The sequence below is a fragment of the Canis lupus genome, chromosome 1, assembly GCF_003254725.2.
Source record: "Canis lupus dingo isolate Sandy chromosome 1, ASM325472v2, whole genome shotgun sequence".
In the NCBI taxonomy this organism is placed as follows: domain Eukaryota; kingdom Metazoa; phylum Chordata; class Mammalia; order Carnivora; family Canidae; genus Canis; species Canis lupus.
The window spans coordinates 85202808-85218955 of NC_064243.1; the positions used below are offsets into that span (position 1 = coordinate 85202808).

The 16148-nt window shown below is 38.1% G+C and overlaps 1 protein-coding gene across 1 annotated transcript in view; it reads right to left on the reverse strand.

Moving 5' to 3' along the window:
• TMC1 (transmembrane channel like 1) overlaps positions 1–16148 on the reverse strand; it is a 118493-nt gene that overhangs the window by 28725 nt on the left and 73620 nt on the right. The window contains exons 9-14 of the mRNA XM_049106013.1: positions 15484–15626; positions 12056–12200; positions 11233–11427; positions 8531–8710; positions 8247–8408; positions 1113–1241 (exon numbers count right to left, since the gene is read on the reverse strand). Of these exons, the coding sequence (XP_048961970.1) occupies positions 1113–1241; positions 8247–8408; positions 8531–8710; positions 11233–11427; positions 12056–12200; positions 15484–15626 (954 nt within the window). The remainder of the gene's footprint in view (positions 1–1112; positions 1242–8246; positions 8409–8530; positions 8711–11232; positions 11428–12055; positions 12201–15483; positions 15627–16148) is intronic.

A 16148-nucleotide genomic window follows, 5' to 3' on the forward strand; every position in this document is an offset into this window, starting at 1 on the left:
GTCTGGTAGGCTACATTAGATGGGAAGGACGGAACAGAGCTCGAAGGAGGTGACATATTTAGCTGAGTCCTTACTGATGAGAAGGCATCAGCCAAGCCGAATTCTAGGAATCTGCACCCCTACACGGAATACCAGCTAGAATAGATGCAAGAATCGTCTTGTGTTTGAGCATAAGAAAGAGTTCCAACGTTTATGGACTTCACAAAGCAAGAACAAAAGCAACAGTGGTAGATGATGAGCTCAGAAAGAAAGAAAGGAAAAAACAAAAACAAAAACAAAAACAACTCCAGATCCTATAAGGCCTTAGAAGGGGATTTGGGATTCATTCTAAGTACTTATAAGCCATTGGAGGATTTTAAGCAAAAGATTACAGTCCACCCTTCAGGTCCTAGTTCCCACGATGACTGTTAGCGATGCAAAAGAAGGACAATGATCACCTGGGAATGGGGGAGACTGAAGAGTGATATGTGTTCTGTTGTCTCACTTGAACTTTGTGGGGTAGGGGAGGGAACAGAGGTTGTGCACAGAGGCTGAACTGGGAATGAAGTCAACGCCAGTGTGGTTCAGAAAAACCTGTGTCCTTGCTGTGGGAAAGGAAGTCAACTTGCTCAAGTTCAGGTCCACCTTTCAGCACCCTGGGCCTTCCTCAAAACTTCCACAGCTCCCTGCTTGTCTCTCCACTGAGCTCTTCTCAGCCTGTGAGCTCTATGAAACAAGCACCCTATTTACTGGATCCATTTATCGCCCAATGCACTGCACAGTTAACTGTGGGAGTCTGTTTAGTAGAATTCAAAGGAATTCATAGAATATGCAGTTGATACCACCCATCTTGCCCGGCTTCTAGAAGTGTCAGCAAGCTTCATGTGGAGGGGGCTGGCTGTGGGTCCCAGCTTGACAGCGTTCATCATATTCATGGACAAGTTGAGGTCCACTGCTTTAATTCACTTTACTAGAATATCATAAACTGTGATGCTCAAGTCTGACACCTGGTCTTCATTTATTAACATCTAACAGGTGGTCCCACCTCCTAATTTTTAGTTCTGGCATAGGATGTACAAATGATAAACCACAAAGGGATAATCTGACAAGAGAAAAATGAGTATTATACTTACATATCCATATTCCAAATCCCAGCACCAGCAATAATTGCAAAACCTCACAAAACATGCCCGGAGAAAGTCCCCAATGAGGATCGTGACATAAGTGGTCAGAACATCAGAAACAGTCAGCCGCACAAATTCCTGTCAAGATATTATCCAGATTAAAGTGAGCATTTCTCCCTTCAAATGACCATAGCATTGAGACCAGGTTTGTTATGCCTCTGCATAGTATTAGCTTAGAAACAGCAAGTAATAGTTAAAAAAATAGTTAGGCACATCTAGCAAGTGAAGAATGTTTCACTCTTATTTTATTAGTCTAAAAGTAATTATCTCGGGATCCCTGGGTGGCGCAGCGGTTTAGCGCCTGCCTTTGGCCCAGGGCGCGATCCTGGAGACCCGGGATCGCATCCCATATCGGGCTCCCGGTGTATGGAGCCTGCTTCTCCCTCTGCCTGTGTCTCTGCCTCTCTCTCTCTCTGTGACTATCATACATAAAAAAAAAAAAAAAAAAAAATTAAAAAAATAAATAAATAAATAAAAGTAATTATCTCTACTTCCAAAAACACTGTATCAAAAGTCTCCTTACCGAGAAGATTTTATAGGCATGACACGAGAAACACAACCAGGAATATATTGACCACACGTAAGTGTAAAGTTTTAATTTGGCAAACAGCAATATTTATAAAGTTAAAAAGATGAACTTTGAGAAACGGCATACGTGACACAGGATTAGTTTTCCTAATACTAAAGATGTTTGTAAATCAGTCCGACAATAGATGGGCAATCCAATAAGGAAAGAGAGTGGTAAATGGCACAAATATGAAATTTTCAGAAGGAAATATATACAGTCAATTAAAATGTTGAAAAATAGGAACATACACTAGAAACCATTGAGTTATGTATTTTAAATGGGTGGAATGTGTGGTATGTGAATCATACCTCAGTAAACTTTAAAAAGTCCTAAAATGCTATGCTCTGATAAGAAATGGATTTTTTGGGATCCCTGGGTGGCGCAGCGGTTTGGCGCCTGCCTTTGGCCCAGGGCACGATCCTGGAGACCCAGGATCGAATCCCACATCAGGCTCCCGGTGCATGGAGCCTGCTTCTCCCTCTGCCTGTGTCTCTGCCTCTCTCTCTCTCTCTCTGTGACTATCATAAATAAATTAAAAAAAAAAAAAAGAAATGGATTTTTTTTTAAATTTACAAAATAGGATATGTGTATGAACTCATTTATTGACAAAAACTCCTATATATATATATATAGGCATATATGTATACATATATGCATAGAAAGTTCTGGAAAACTATAAACTGGTTACCTCAGTGGTGTGGACTTAAATTTATGTGCAAAAGGGTATGTTCTGTGGATTAGAGGGACAGTTCACTATTTCCTTGTGGAACCCCTATGACAATAAGTGATAAATATAGGAATAGACACACAATTATAAATGTTCATTATGATCCTCTGATTTTCCTTTTCTTTTCCTTCTCAATAATTTATGTCCTAAGATTACAGACACTGAATATCTAATAATAATTTTTTTTTGCCAGAAATACTAGTGTTCTTCTATAATTTCTGAAGTCTTTTGGTTTCTATTTTGAACTACCTATATAATCCCCCCTCCAAAATAACTAGTAAGAAAAAATTTTCTAATGGGGCAAAGGGCCGTTTGACTAGCAGTCATTAGGTTGATTTCCAGCCTCATACTTAAGAGCAACACTTCCTGAACACCAGATCATTGTCTACCACCTCCATGATTCTTTTTTTCTTTTTTAGTACACCTCCATGATTCTTGATCTGTCCAAGTACCATATGAAATATAATTTCTCATATTTCTTTTAACTTTAACATGCCTTATTCTTAAAAGATAACTGCTACTACTATATTCTGTCATAAATAGTAGGTAACTAAAACATAAATATAACCCAAACAAAAATTATTATATTAAAACCTTAAAAATACAAATTTTAAAACTAATATTAATTTTTGCCTATAGTAATACCTGTGACAAGGGCTTATAAGCTGGCAGTATATTTTGGGAAGTGGTGTCAAAGAAAGGGAGAGGAGGTTGGGAAGAATGAAACAGAAGGAAGGAAAGCTTTTGCCCAAGAGCTTATTAAAATCTGTCAGTGCAGGGGCAAGTGAGTCTTCTTCTTCTGGGACCCACCTGGAAATCGAGAAGCTGATAGAATAAGCCTCAGAATTGTCCATGCTGGTGAGAGAAGAGGGACATATCGATGGTCCTTCATCAGGAACCATTCCCATTAGTCAAGGATGTCCCCAAGTGTATTAACACCCCTACGTGATGACAACAGAGAAACTTTGAAGGTCAGATGGGGAGTATGCATACAGCTCAGCTGAGATGCTGTCAGGTAACAGCTGCATGCAGTGGATTGCCGTAGAACAGATGGAGTAAAAGGTGGGCCAAGAGAGTGTAAGGTTCCTGCATAATCTGAAAGCTTCTATACAATCGGACTCCTGTCTAGCTCCCCCTATTCCTCTAGTATTGTTCATCCCTCTTTCTCACTCCAGGCCCATTGGATTTCATTCAGATCCTCATCTTCCATACTTCTTCTGGTCACAGGGCCTTTGCATGGGACTTCACTCCACTGAATCATTGTAACTTTACCTCTTGACTCAGTTTATGCCAACGAATACACACCACTGATTTAGGAAAGTCTCCCTCACCTCACTGACAAGGGTGAGCTTCCCTAAAAAATTCTCAGATTCCATGCATTTCATTCTTGTAGTACTTTGTTATCATTATAAATTTGCAAATTTTGCATAATTAATTAATGGCTTTGTTCCCCTCCTCTCTTCAAAAACTTGAAGTTTTCACAAAAGTGAGGGAACCAGGCAACTTTGGGCCCACTGTACCTCTAGTATCCAGCATGCCACCTGGCTCTCGACTTGCACTCGATAAATATGGAATAAATGATTGAATGATAGCAAACTCCTGCAGTTATTTCTGGCTATAATTTTTCTCTTTCTATTCTTGTTTTTTTTCATTCCCCAGGCAATTTGAGTTCAGATTCTAATAACTAGTATCAATTAGAGGTAGGCGATGAGGGATATTTTTTAGCTTCCATCACCATGTCATGAGGACTTTTACAGGTAAGAGAAAATTTCAGAGCCATTTTAAAGTCTTCCACATCTTCCTAAACTTCTTCATCCCACTGGTTGAAATCCTTTTTTTTTTTCAAGCAGTGTTCTGTCATATAAAATGCCAGAAGAGGATTCAAGCATTATACCAAAACATAAGATTTATTCACAAATCATAGAAAGAATACAATGCTTTATAGGAAAGAGAATCCCCCAAAAAGTGGCCCAGGCCACCTCAGGGGCACCAATCCAAATCCCTAGCAGGCTAGTCAGGATGAAAGCATAGTCTCCACACAGGTCTCCTGTTGAGCACCACACCCCACACCTCAGAGCTTCCTATTCATGGCAGTTAGTTAAAGTGTCTTGGCAACTTTGATCAGTAAACCTAAGAGTCATTAGCAGAAAAGAAGAACATACAGTCAAGGGGCATCACAAAGGACCACCAGACTCTAGATGTTCCATGGCAGGAATTTGGAGAGTATGTGCTAATGCTCATTATGTTTCTAAAAACAATTCAGCACTATAGACCAGGATGCAAACTCTAATCAGACTATGTAGGTTAAATTTGGACTCCTGCCACTGACTGCCTTTAAAAGCTGAGCAAATTATTTTAGCTTTTTAGGTCGCAGCCCCCTCATCCAGAAAAACAAAAATAGTAATATAACTTATCTCAAAGAGTAATTTAAAAATTCAAGGAAACAGCACAGGGCACATTATAGGCATCCAATAAATGTTAGCCATTGTTGTTCTGTTTAGTTGTTGGCTGCTTTCTCCTTCCCCATAATACACACCTCAATATATAGGTTTATATAGCAATCTCCCAAGGGTGGCTTCCCTGCCTACCTCTCAAATGCCATCAGAGATGGGCTACATCTTGAGGTTCTGTAGAGGGATAAAGGAACTGCCAAATTATCTTATATTCAGACGGAGAGGTTTGAATCTCATATCATCCTTGAAGACACAAAGCAGAGGGCATCCATGGAGGAGTAGAGGAAACTTCTGGAATGTTCTTAGGGAACAATGAATGAGTGTAATTTCTCCAACATTACATGCAAAGCAAATGCCTTTACTGTTTCTCCTAGAGTCACTTTTTTTTTTTTAAGGTTTTATTTATTTGAAAGAGATAGCATATATGAGTTGGGGGACGGGCAGAGGGTGAGAGAGAGAATCTCAAGCAGACTCTGCCTGAGCACAGAGCAAGACTCGGAGCTTGATCTGGCGACCCTGAGGTCATGACCTGAGCCGAAATCAAGAGTCGAATGCTTAACTGACTGAGCCACACATGTACTCCTGGAGTCAGTTTTTTTGTTTGTTTAAATGGTTAAATGAAATGTTTCTAGGTGATGGATATAGATATTGATTTCTTAAAGACCAGACTTTCCAGTACTCAGGATACTTCGTCCCCATGGACTCTACAACTCCCTCATCAACATTCTGTTCAAAACCACACCTCTGGGCCAGCTCCTGCAGACTTTCCCACAAGTATTGAATGCTCCTTCAGGGAAAGGAAGGTGAAACAGACAGGGGTGGGGGGCAGTGAGGAAAGATGATGAAGCAAGTAAAAGCACTGAAGATGGGATTTTCTTTAAAGGACAAGACAAACAGCAAAATCCCAAGAAGAATCAAATAAGTGACCTTCCTTTTATTTTAAATCTGTATATACCAGACCAACACAGAAGCTTCTGCGTAATTGGAGACAAGACATAACTATCCTCCTGGATTGCATTGGCATTCTTATCTAATAAATCACTTCCTTTTCCTCAGAAGTAGCAGCCTCAATATTATTCTTTATAGTCTGCTCTATCAAGATTGTTGAAGATTTCTTAGCCCACCTGCCAGTCTGCATTCTAGGATATATAGAAGAGAACATCTCAAACTTTTTTGAATTTTTGAAAAAAAAAAACTTTTTTTCCCTATTTTTCATTTCTTTCAAGTTAAGCTGAAGACTCAAGGAGCAGCCTAGATGTGATAAGTTGTGGAAAGCACCATGACCAGACATCACTTCAGGGATGCTTGAAACCCAGAAGAACACTATGTACTCTGGTGTATTCATTTCCTGTTGCTGTTATAACAAATTACCACAGGGCATCTGATGGTTCAGTCAGTTAAGCATCTGCCTTCTGCTCAGGTCATGATCTCAGGGTCCTGGAATGGAGTCCTGCATTAGGCTCCCTGATCAGCAGGGAGTCTACTTCTCCCTCTCTCTTCTGCTCCTTCCCCTGCTCATACTCATGCTCTCTCTGTCTAAAATAAATAAAATCTAAAAAAATCCCGAAAACCAAAACAACTACCACAAACTTCATGGCTTAAGACAACATGAATTTATTTTCTTATACTTTTGGAGGTCAGAAATCTAAAATTAAGGTGTACGCATCAGGGAGGAATCTGTGTCCCCACCTTTTCGAGCTTATGGAGGTTGCCTGCACTCCTGGGCTCACAGCCCCTTCTTATCCATCTAAAAAGCATATCTCTCCAAACTGATTCCACTGTCACAGCTAGTTTTTCTGACTTTGACTGTTTTGTCCCTACTTGTGATTTCATCATGTCCATCCACATAATTGAGGATAATTTTCCTTGTCCAAAACCCTTCACTTAATCACATCAGCAAAGACCATTTTACCATGTAAGGTAACATAGTCAGAGAGATTCCAAGGATTAGGACATGGACATCTTTGAAGGGCCATTACCCCATCTACTCACACCTTGTATCAGCACACCTCTCTCCTAAGTAAAGGCAGCCTTCATATCATATCATATCATATCATATCATATCATATCATATCATATCATTTCATTTCATTTCATTTATTATTTCATACATAGTATGTTCTATGAACATGTATGGAATGTGCATGTCTTAAAATTGAGTATTTAATAATATGTAACTGGAAATACAGGAGCTTATCTGACCCCTGATAGCTTAAAAATAAAGTGAAATAAAATCCTTAATCATACCACACATTTTGGACACAGTCTTCAATGATGTGTATCTAGCATCACATACATTTTTCTTATTCTTTTTCCACAATTAAAATCACAATTGATTGGCTTAAGTCTGGTGAGCATCTAATTGAGCATAAGGGCATCTAATGATATCTACAATTGTTTAAGTTACATCCATTTTACAAGACTAATACTTTCAATTTCTCCTTTTAGATTACAAAAAATAAGTACACAGCAAAAACTTATTCAAATAATTCCACAGTACCACATTTCTGCTGAAACTGAACTATATTGCCCAATAGGCAGGCAGATGCATGATGACATATTTAAAAGTATCTATTCATCATCAATGAACCAAAGTCCAAAATCAGTTTATGAAATGCACATTAGCAATGTCAGTTCTAATGAGATAAAATTAAAGGTTTTCTAAAGTAAAATTTGTATATGGATGGAAATAGGAGACATGAAATAGTTTATTGCTATTGTTTTTGCTTAATTTGGTTCCCCTTGTTGGGCAGAAAGCCATACAAAACATTGCCTCTTTTCTCTGGTAAAACACCAGTAGTCTTGGACTGGGGCCGTTTACATAATCATCATGAAAACAACTAACTTAAAATAGTATTTCCTTTAACACTTAAGGGACAGTTATTTGACAAAAATTGACATTGTTGAAATTAGTATTAGTGTGTGCTCCCAAGAGAACCTATTTTTTTTTTGAGAACCTATTTTTTTTTAATGAAAACTGGTAATAATAGGTGGAGTTCCATTTAAATATTCACTGGAGCCTGTATCTAAATCTAGGTGCTTTATTATAACACAAATAGAAGGTAAAGCTCTCCTCACACCATTTAAAAATATCCTCTCTTTAAACACAATTGTAAAAAAGGTGTAAAAGTAGTACTTACCTCAATAGATGGAATGAGGACCACATGAGATAATATATATGAAATTCACAACCAGCACCTGGTAAATCTTCAATAAATCTTAGGGTTTTTTTTTATTAAGCAATAAAAAAAAATAGGCCACATGTATGGAAGAAATCATTGATTCTACTCTTTTTGAATCCATTAATTGCCGTACACTTCTGTCTGTGATATTACCTGTCCCACCATTGTTTCCCAGCAGGGTCCTCGAGGCACATCTGCAGGATGCACAAAAAAAGGTGGTCCTGTGGTATTTCCAGTAAGTGATGCATTATAGGCCTTGATCATGTTGGCTTCCCAGAGGGTAATATTGGCCTTTACCAGTTTTTCCTCTTCAATCTAGAATGCAAAGTGATGGAAACAAAGATGGAGACATCACAGATTTCAAAGGCATTTCTAGCAACCTGGAGACTGGGAATGTAACACATGGATGCCAAGAACAATCCAGATATAATACTTACCTTGTTGTTAATCTCATCCATCAAGGCAAGAATAAATACATATAAGTTGCCCAAAAGCAGAGCAAAAATGCGTCCCAGTAACCATTTCAGAGCGATGAGGGGATGGTAGTCTTCCAATTCAGCAAATAAATCAAAAAGTGTTGGACAGAACATCCCCAGGAGGGACATGACCATGTTCATCTACAAGGAGATACAAGGTATTAACTAAGTTAATGGTATCTGAAAAATAATTGCTTTCTTCCAGAATTTTGCAAGATTGCAGCTAGGTTTCCTTGATCTTTTGTAAGACTAAAGAAGAGTATCTCACATACTTTTAAAATTTGATTTTAATAAAACAACAAAAGAAAATATTCAACTCCCATTCCCAAGGTGTGCTTGTATATGAACTTCTATATGTGTCAGTAATAACAATTTATTTCCTAGTATAATAAGGGAGGTAATTTCTATCACTTTCTATTCAAAGAACACATACTATTGTACATAGGAACTGATTCCGACATGGTGATACACTTTGCAACAAGATTTCCAAAGGAAAGGGAAAATTATCTGCTTGAAGAATGAGGTCCAAACTGGAAATACAAATTTGACAATTACCAGCATATGGGCTGGTTCAATCAGTTGGAGTAAATGAGTGCCCCGAGATGGGCTCAGGCCTAATTCTGGGGAATACACCCAATTAAGGGGGAAAAAAAAAACAAGAAACGAAAAACAAAACAATGGGTTTATCAAAGAAAACAGGACATTCAGAGAAACAAAAGTAGACAAAGGATGATTATCAAGGCCAAGGTAGGAAAGTTCCAGGAATGAAGAACTGTTTTATGTCAATGTGTTGAGGGAGAGCGGAGAGAAAAAATACAAAAAGTAGCAAATATGTGTCTTTATCTCCTGACATCTTTATATCTATAATATTAAGCTAAATTAAATCAGGGAAAAGAATCCAGCGCATGTACTATTTGTGTGATGGTGAAAAAGCCTCCTTAAAAAAGATTTTGGGTAGCCTTGGCAAGGGCCTTTCCTAAATATCTGGTTCAAACTGTCACCACTAAGCCATTCCTATTGTCATTTCTTGATTCCATGTTTTGAATGATTACAACTACTGGAATGTATTGAGAAAATAATTGTCAATATGGTCTTTCCAATTTTTACTAAGAACATTATATGAACATGACCAAAATGGCCTGAAAATCAGCCGGCATAATATAAAATCAGCATGATACAATTTCAGCCTAATGTAAAAACTTGGCAGATCCTGTGCAATCTTTTATAAGGTAAATTTAAATTTTGTTTCATCAAAAGTATAAAGTTATTCATGAATCCCCATTATTACCTTTGTTGGCCTTTAGGACTCAGAGTCTCCTAAAATGGGTATTAAACAGACTCTTACATAAAATGATTCTTCTACCTAATGAAGATCAACTACCTACCCTTTACTATGGCTCCCTCACACAAAAATATGATCGCTATGAACCACGGACCAAAGTGGCAGGATAATTTTGTCTATAATAGCAACTATCGCAACTATAGGAAGAAACTTTGAAAACAAACTTGATAAATGCTTTGAGGTTCTCCTCTGTTTTAAATAAAGGAAATCACTCTACCTAATGACTTTATATAGGTTTCCATAAAATGACTGTGCTGTTATAATCTCTTAAATGTATGGTCTCTCATCTCCAGTATTACCACTTCTGAAATACCTAGAACATTTCCGTTTGGAGCCTTTTGTTGTAAAGAGGTTATATTATAGTTTGCCCAATATACTTCTAGAAAATTCTATGCTTATAAGGATTTTCTTAATCTTTTTGGTCTACTAGGCTCTGCAGAAGTTTCAGTGTGGGAAATCTACACTTCCCACAGCCTAAATCTATACATACTTTGAAAATGCCTAGTTGAAAATGATGCCACATGTATGCCAGAACATTTTATGAAAGGGAACAGGCCCTAGCAACAACACATAATGATTTCCTTATTATAAATATCTAAATTTCCTCATTCTAAATATCTGACCTCGTTCCTCTGAGCTGCTAAATGGGCACATATCTTGAAGACAAATCACAATCAGATTTAATTCTGGGCAAAGAGCAGGCCTTCTTCATTTGAATATCCCTTGGTGGGAGAGGAAATAAGGCAAGGGGAGATGAAGGGGGAAAATGTGCAGCAAGGCTGCTAGGGAGAAGCAGAGAGAGTCCCAGAGTTGCTGAAAGTGGAGGAGGCAATCTGAATGTCTCCAGTGAGATACACATAGAAGCCAAGGACTCTATCATTGCTGCTTCAAAGAATTCAGGCATCAACTGGATCTTTCAGTGATAGATGCAGAGTCTCCAGAGAAAGAAACATAGAGTCAGGGAAGGAGTATTGGCCTCGAAATCAAGATCCCGAGGTTTCAACTCACTCTTCTCCATGATTCTGTGACCTGAACACATCAGCTTCTCTCCTAATGCTCATTAACGACAGCTGTAAAACATGCTGGTTGGAATATATGTGTTCTAATACCTCTTCCAACCCTAACTTTCCATAAAGTTAGAGTTCCACAAAATGAAAAACAGATAATAGACAGATCTGGAAATAAGGCTAGAGTAGAGTGGAAAATGTGCGACAGGACAGCGTAGGGAAGGTAGTTTTATTTCATGTTGTGCCATAGAAGCATAACCCACACAATTTCAAAAGTCAGGTTCTAAGCACATAAAAAGCATGCAGAGACGAACTTCATTCTTTTCCCACCACCCAAGGGTGTCAGGGTCTTGCTGTGCAAATTCCTGGGATCGCTTCACAGCCCAAAAGATGAGGTATCCACTCCCGCCAAGTGTTAGAAACACGAAGAAGTTAGCAAGAAACCTCAGGAATCTGATCAAGTGCACGTTCTCTTCTACTTGGGCTGCTCTTTCCTCTATGATAGCTTCCTGTACTCGAGCAAAACAGAAAAAAAAATGTATCTGAGCTACAAAAAAGTATCATCCACTCAGAATATATTTTTGCAAACATCGAATGAGGAATGAAAATGTACACTATATCTGGAACTCCACAAGCCAGGAGGGTGTCACCAGCAAGTGAGAACAAGTGAGAGAAGGAAGGAGTATTCTCACAACTTCTGATTGATCTAATACTAGGACAATCTTCTTTCTAAATTCTCTTCTGGTATGGCTTTTTTTTCTTTTCTTTTTTTTTTTTTTTTGAAGCTACAAAATAATACTTAAGAGTCATTTTAAATATTGAGCTAGGTTATTCCTGTAAATAATTAGTAAGCATTGTTCTATTATTTAGACTACCTGAGTCTGATTACTAATGGTCTCCTGTTTCAAGCCAGTGGCATTATTTTTATTACCAAATTTAGAGAAGAAATGGTGCTGTCATGGGTCATCAGATATTTTCCAATCTCAATCAGAACCCTGCCCGGATCCCGGTAGGCAGAAATGATGAGTTCATCTTTCCTTTAATTGTCAGGATATTTCGCTAGCTGAACCATATGGAATGGCTCCCATTTCACTCTTAGAAACCCAAAGGCACAGTTCCTGAAGTTGATATTTTTACCTTAAAGTTCATGGTGATGGAATTGAATTTATTGTCTGCTGTTTCTGGATTGCCAATCAGATAGTCCCAGCTGGTGAATACCTTCCAGCTGAAGTTGAACGTGTTGTCATCACCACCCCCATCGTCACCGATATTTTTGGTCATTCTGTAAAAACATGGAGTTTAAGCCAGCTCCTCCCCCCACACACAAAAAGAAAAGGAAAGGAAGTGGCAAAATATTGCAATTATAGGTAGATTGGAGAAGCAATATCCTGAAAGCATGTATTTTCAAACAGTTTATTCTTAAAGCAAAAGTTTACCTCTAAATTTTGGTTTTGTGTTAATTTTTTTAAGCTGCTCATTTTCCAGGCCTTTCAAGATTAAAAAACCATGAAGCATTGATGAGTTTAACAATTAAACAGGTCCTATAAAAATACATATTTTGAATATATATATATAAAATATATAATATGATATAATATAATATATAATATAATAAATATAATAATATAATAAATAAATATAATAATATAATAAATATATATAAATACATATTTTGTGTATATATATATATACTTTCTTTTTGCTTGGAGTACTTAACAGTTTATTTCAGTGGTTAGAGATCCATATTCCACTAACTACACTTCCTTTCTTTTCTCCTTATCACTATAAATAGCAAAATTAAAATTTCTTATGACACATATTATAAAATGATCCCATAAGATTTTGATTTTTTGAATATTATAGTGATATGGAACCAAAAAAGAAAGAAGCACAATGACATAAAACTGACATTATAGGTTGGCAGGCATCTCTGCGGTGGCCTAAGTCTCCTGCTATTAGCTCTACTCCTTACAGAGGTTTATATATTTTAAAACGGTTAATGGGTTATGAAAAATAACCCAAAATAACTCTCCCTTACATCAGTCTATCCCTTTACCCTTTGAAATGGTGTTTATGTATATCACTATATTTGCCCCTTCTCAACAACTGAGCAAAAGGTCAAGGTGGTTAATATTATTCTCTTTTTACAGATGGGGAAGCTAAGGGTTAACATTATGAAGTGATTTACTGGAAGTTACCCAGCAGTTAACCACAGAGTAGGCCAAGGGTTTAGGCTATCTGATTTCACTCTGGTGCCCATGTTAGGACTTCATGAGATATGCTGAATCACATAAAATGCCTTTTTGTGGATTAGAAGGGGTTGAAATCAAAGATTTCTAATGGTTGAACCAGGGGAGAAAATTGGTTATTTGATTGATACACCACCATCCATTTCTGCACTGTCACTGAGCAAAGGGCATGATTTCAAGCAAAAATGGATGCTTGACAGATTTAAGTTTTGAATGGAGCTTCACTGGTCAAATTGTGTAACTGTAGACAGTCTCCCAGATAAGGGAGCATGAGCTGGGCAAACAAATTGGGAACACCCAGCATGTGAGAATCAACATGAAGGAGAGTGGAATGCTAAAAGGAGTAAGGAAAGATCCCGAAGACAAACTGCCCATTCCACATTTTTGTTGAGAGGCAGCCCTGATATCTATTAAATGTTCCATGGACATTGGATTTGTTCCATGGATTATTTCAAGGAGGCTATAGTTTTGAACCACTGTGTCTATGAGAAGCAACCTCAGTATTATTTGCTTTGTTGGGAAGTTGTAGAAAGCAATTGTTGCATTCATGCCTTTGCCTCGACCTCTTGCATTGGACCCCAAGTTTGCATCTCTGTTAACAAGCCGAGGTTATTCGGTCATTTTGTGGATGCATGAGAAGGTTTTTAATAAATCAAATAAGTGCCTCCATAAATCCTCAGCCAACAGGGTCACTGGAATGTAGCCTCTGCTAAAATGAAAGTCAGGAAGAGGAGGGGGGTTGAAAGGAAGGTAGAAAGCAACTCTCTAGAAGCTCACAGAATAACCCCACTATACAAGAGCAAAAAAATTATAGTAAGGGCTATACTAAATAGTATGTATTACATCCTTGAGAAATAATAAACTGCAGCAAATATTTGGCTGCAAAAGATAACATGTAATATGTGGATTATATATCTTTATGAAAATATATATATTAATTCTATATTGGCCACAACCACTGTTTCGTACTTAGTTACAGACTGTTTCATCAACTGAGCATCACGAGGGCAAGGATTTTATTTTGTTCATTGTTAAATGCTCAGACACTAAATAGTACCCCAGTTAGCCCACAGTAATTGCTCAATAAATAAGTATTAAATAAATAAATAAGTATGTGAACTATGATTCTGGAAATCATAGTGCTTGACTGATGGACTGAGATAGAAACAACCCTCAGAAGACCTCTGCAACATAACTGGCAGCCTTGATTTTAGTTTTGCCAAATCAGAATGGTTTAAAGACCAGAAATAGCATAGATTTTGGAATGTGGTCGTACTTTTACTAGGTAGACAAGATACCTCATATTTAGGATCTCTAGCTACATTTGGACAGGTAGATGATTATTGTGGATGTGGGTCTATGTCAAGGCTTTTTTCAAGTCCTGAAAGGTGAAAAGTAAGTATGACAGTATTCTCTGGTAGAACCACTACGTTTGGCAGAGACAAGGCACAAACTGTGTCACAGATTGGTCCAAAGAGCTCCTGTTCGGGGTGACCTGGACTCTTAGTCCTTTCCTATGATGGAGCAAAGGGCAAGCTAACCTTGTTCATGGTCAAATAAAAAGATCAGGACATTGATAGATGTCTCTTAAGATTTCAACACTAGCTCAGAGAATTGGGTAATGGATGACAGAGATTTCTCATGGCCCCAGATGCAGGTTTCTGTCATCTTTAAACAGGGTGTCACACGTACACTTCAGGCAGGGAAGGCAGGGAAATCTACTGCAGCTTCATTAGTTCCCCAATGAAATTCTCCATGCTCTAGTAAATTTCTCCCAGACAGACCATAATTCTGCAGTTGATCATGGTGGTTTCATCGGTGGCCATTCATATTTGCTGTCTTACACAGCTGATTTTTTTTTTTTGGTTGAGTGATTATTCTGATTCTCTCTCTCTCTTTTTTTTTTTTTAATGGACAGAGAACAACAGACTCTGCCTATTGAGCTGATTCTACAACTTGCAAGCTTCTCTGCACACAAAGAGAGGGGCTAGCAGCTTGTTTCCCTGTCTTGTTTGCAACACTGATTCATACCTTGAAGTTCAAAAGGTGAATCTTCAAAATCTGCTTACACACGGGGTAGGTGTGCAACCCTGTGAGATGATCCAAAGGCCTGAGCTTGTGTTCAACCCTTTTGTTTGGGGAATGTCATTGTCTAACATTAGTGTCAGTATTAAAACTACTTTATCTCTTACAGACTCAGTACCCCCTAGATATAAAACAGAATAAAACAGAATAAAAATGATTGTCCAGTAAATGAATGCTTCCATTCAATTCCAGAAATCATTGCTTGGTTCCCATGAGACCAATGAGACTTACGCTTTAAGGACCACCAGAAAGCTGTATCCAATGCACATGATCCCCACCAGAAAATAGGAGAGTGGCAGCCTGAAATTCATCCATCCAATTGTTCGTTTATTGTCGTAATAGCCATAAAAGAGGACGGAATATTGCGCCAAGCCCTAAAATCCAACAACAAAACCACTTAGCAGATGCTAGGAAGAGTAACTCAAAAGATTGACTTTCAAGAGAAACAACAAAATGGCATTCATTTTCACACTTCAATGTTGAGTCCCATCATTTTTGCTTCGTAGAGCAAATGTTTCAGCTGCCACTTTAATTGGGCAACCTCTCGGTTTATCCAAAACTCGGGGACTTCTGAACTGGCCAAATTTTCAACCAAATACAGGCTTGCTCCACTGTGGAGACATTACCGTGAAGTGCCCATTGATGGAAACATCAAAACATACTTCATGGTGTCATTAGATTTATAATTTTAAAAGCTTGCTTAACATTTGGGGAAGGGCTGAAATGTGCTTCCTCAAAATATGGCAGTTTTCAACTTCCCATCCCCCGAGCCACAGTCAGATTACTTCCCCTGGAACAATAGAGGCCTGTCTCAGCTCACAGAGCGCAAAGGTGAAAAGCAGGTGAGATATTATGGGAACCAATCTGCACAACCTTGGACATGTCAAGACTATTAG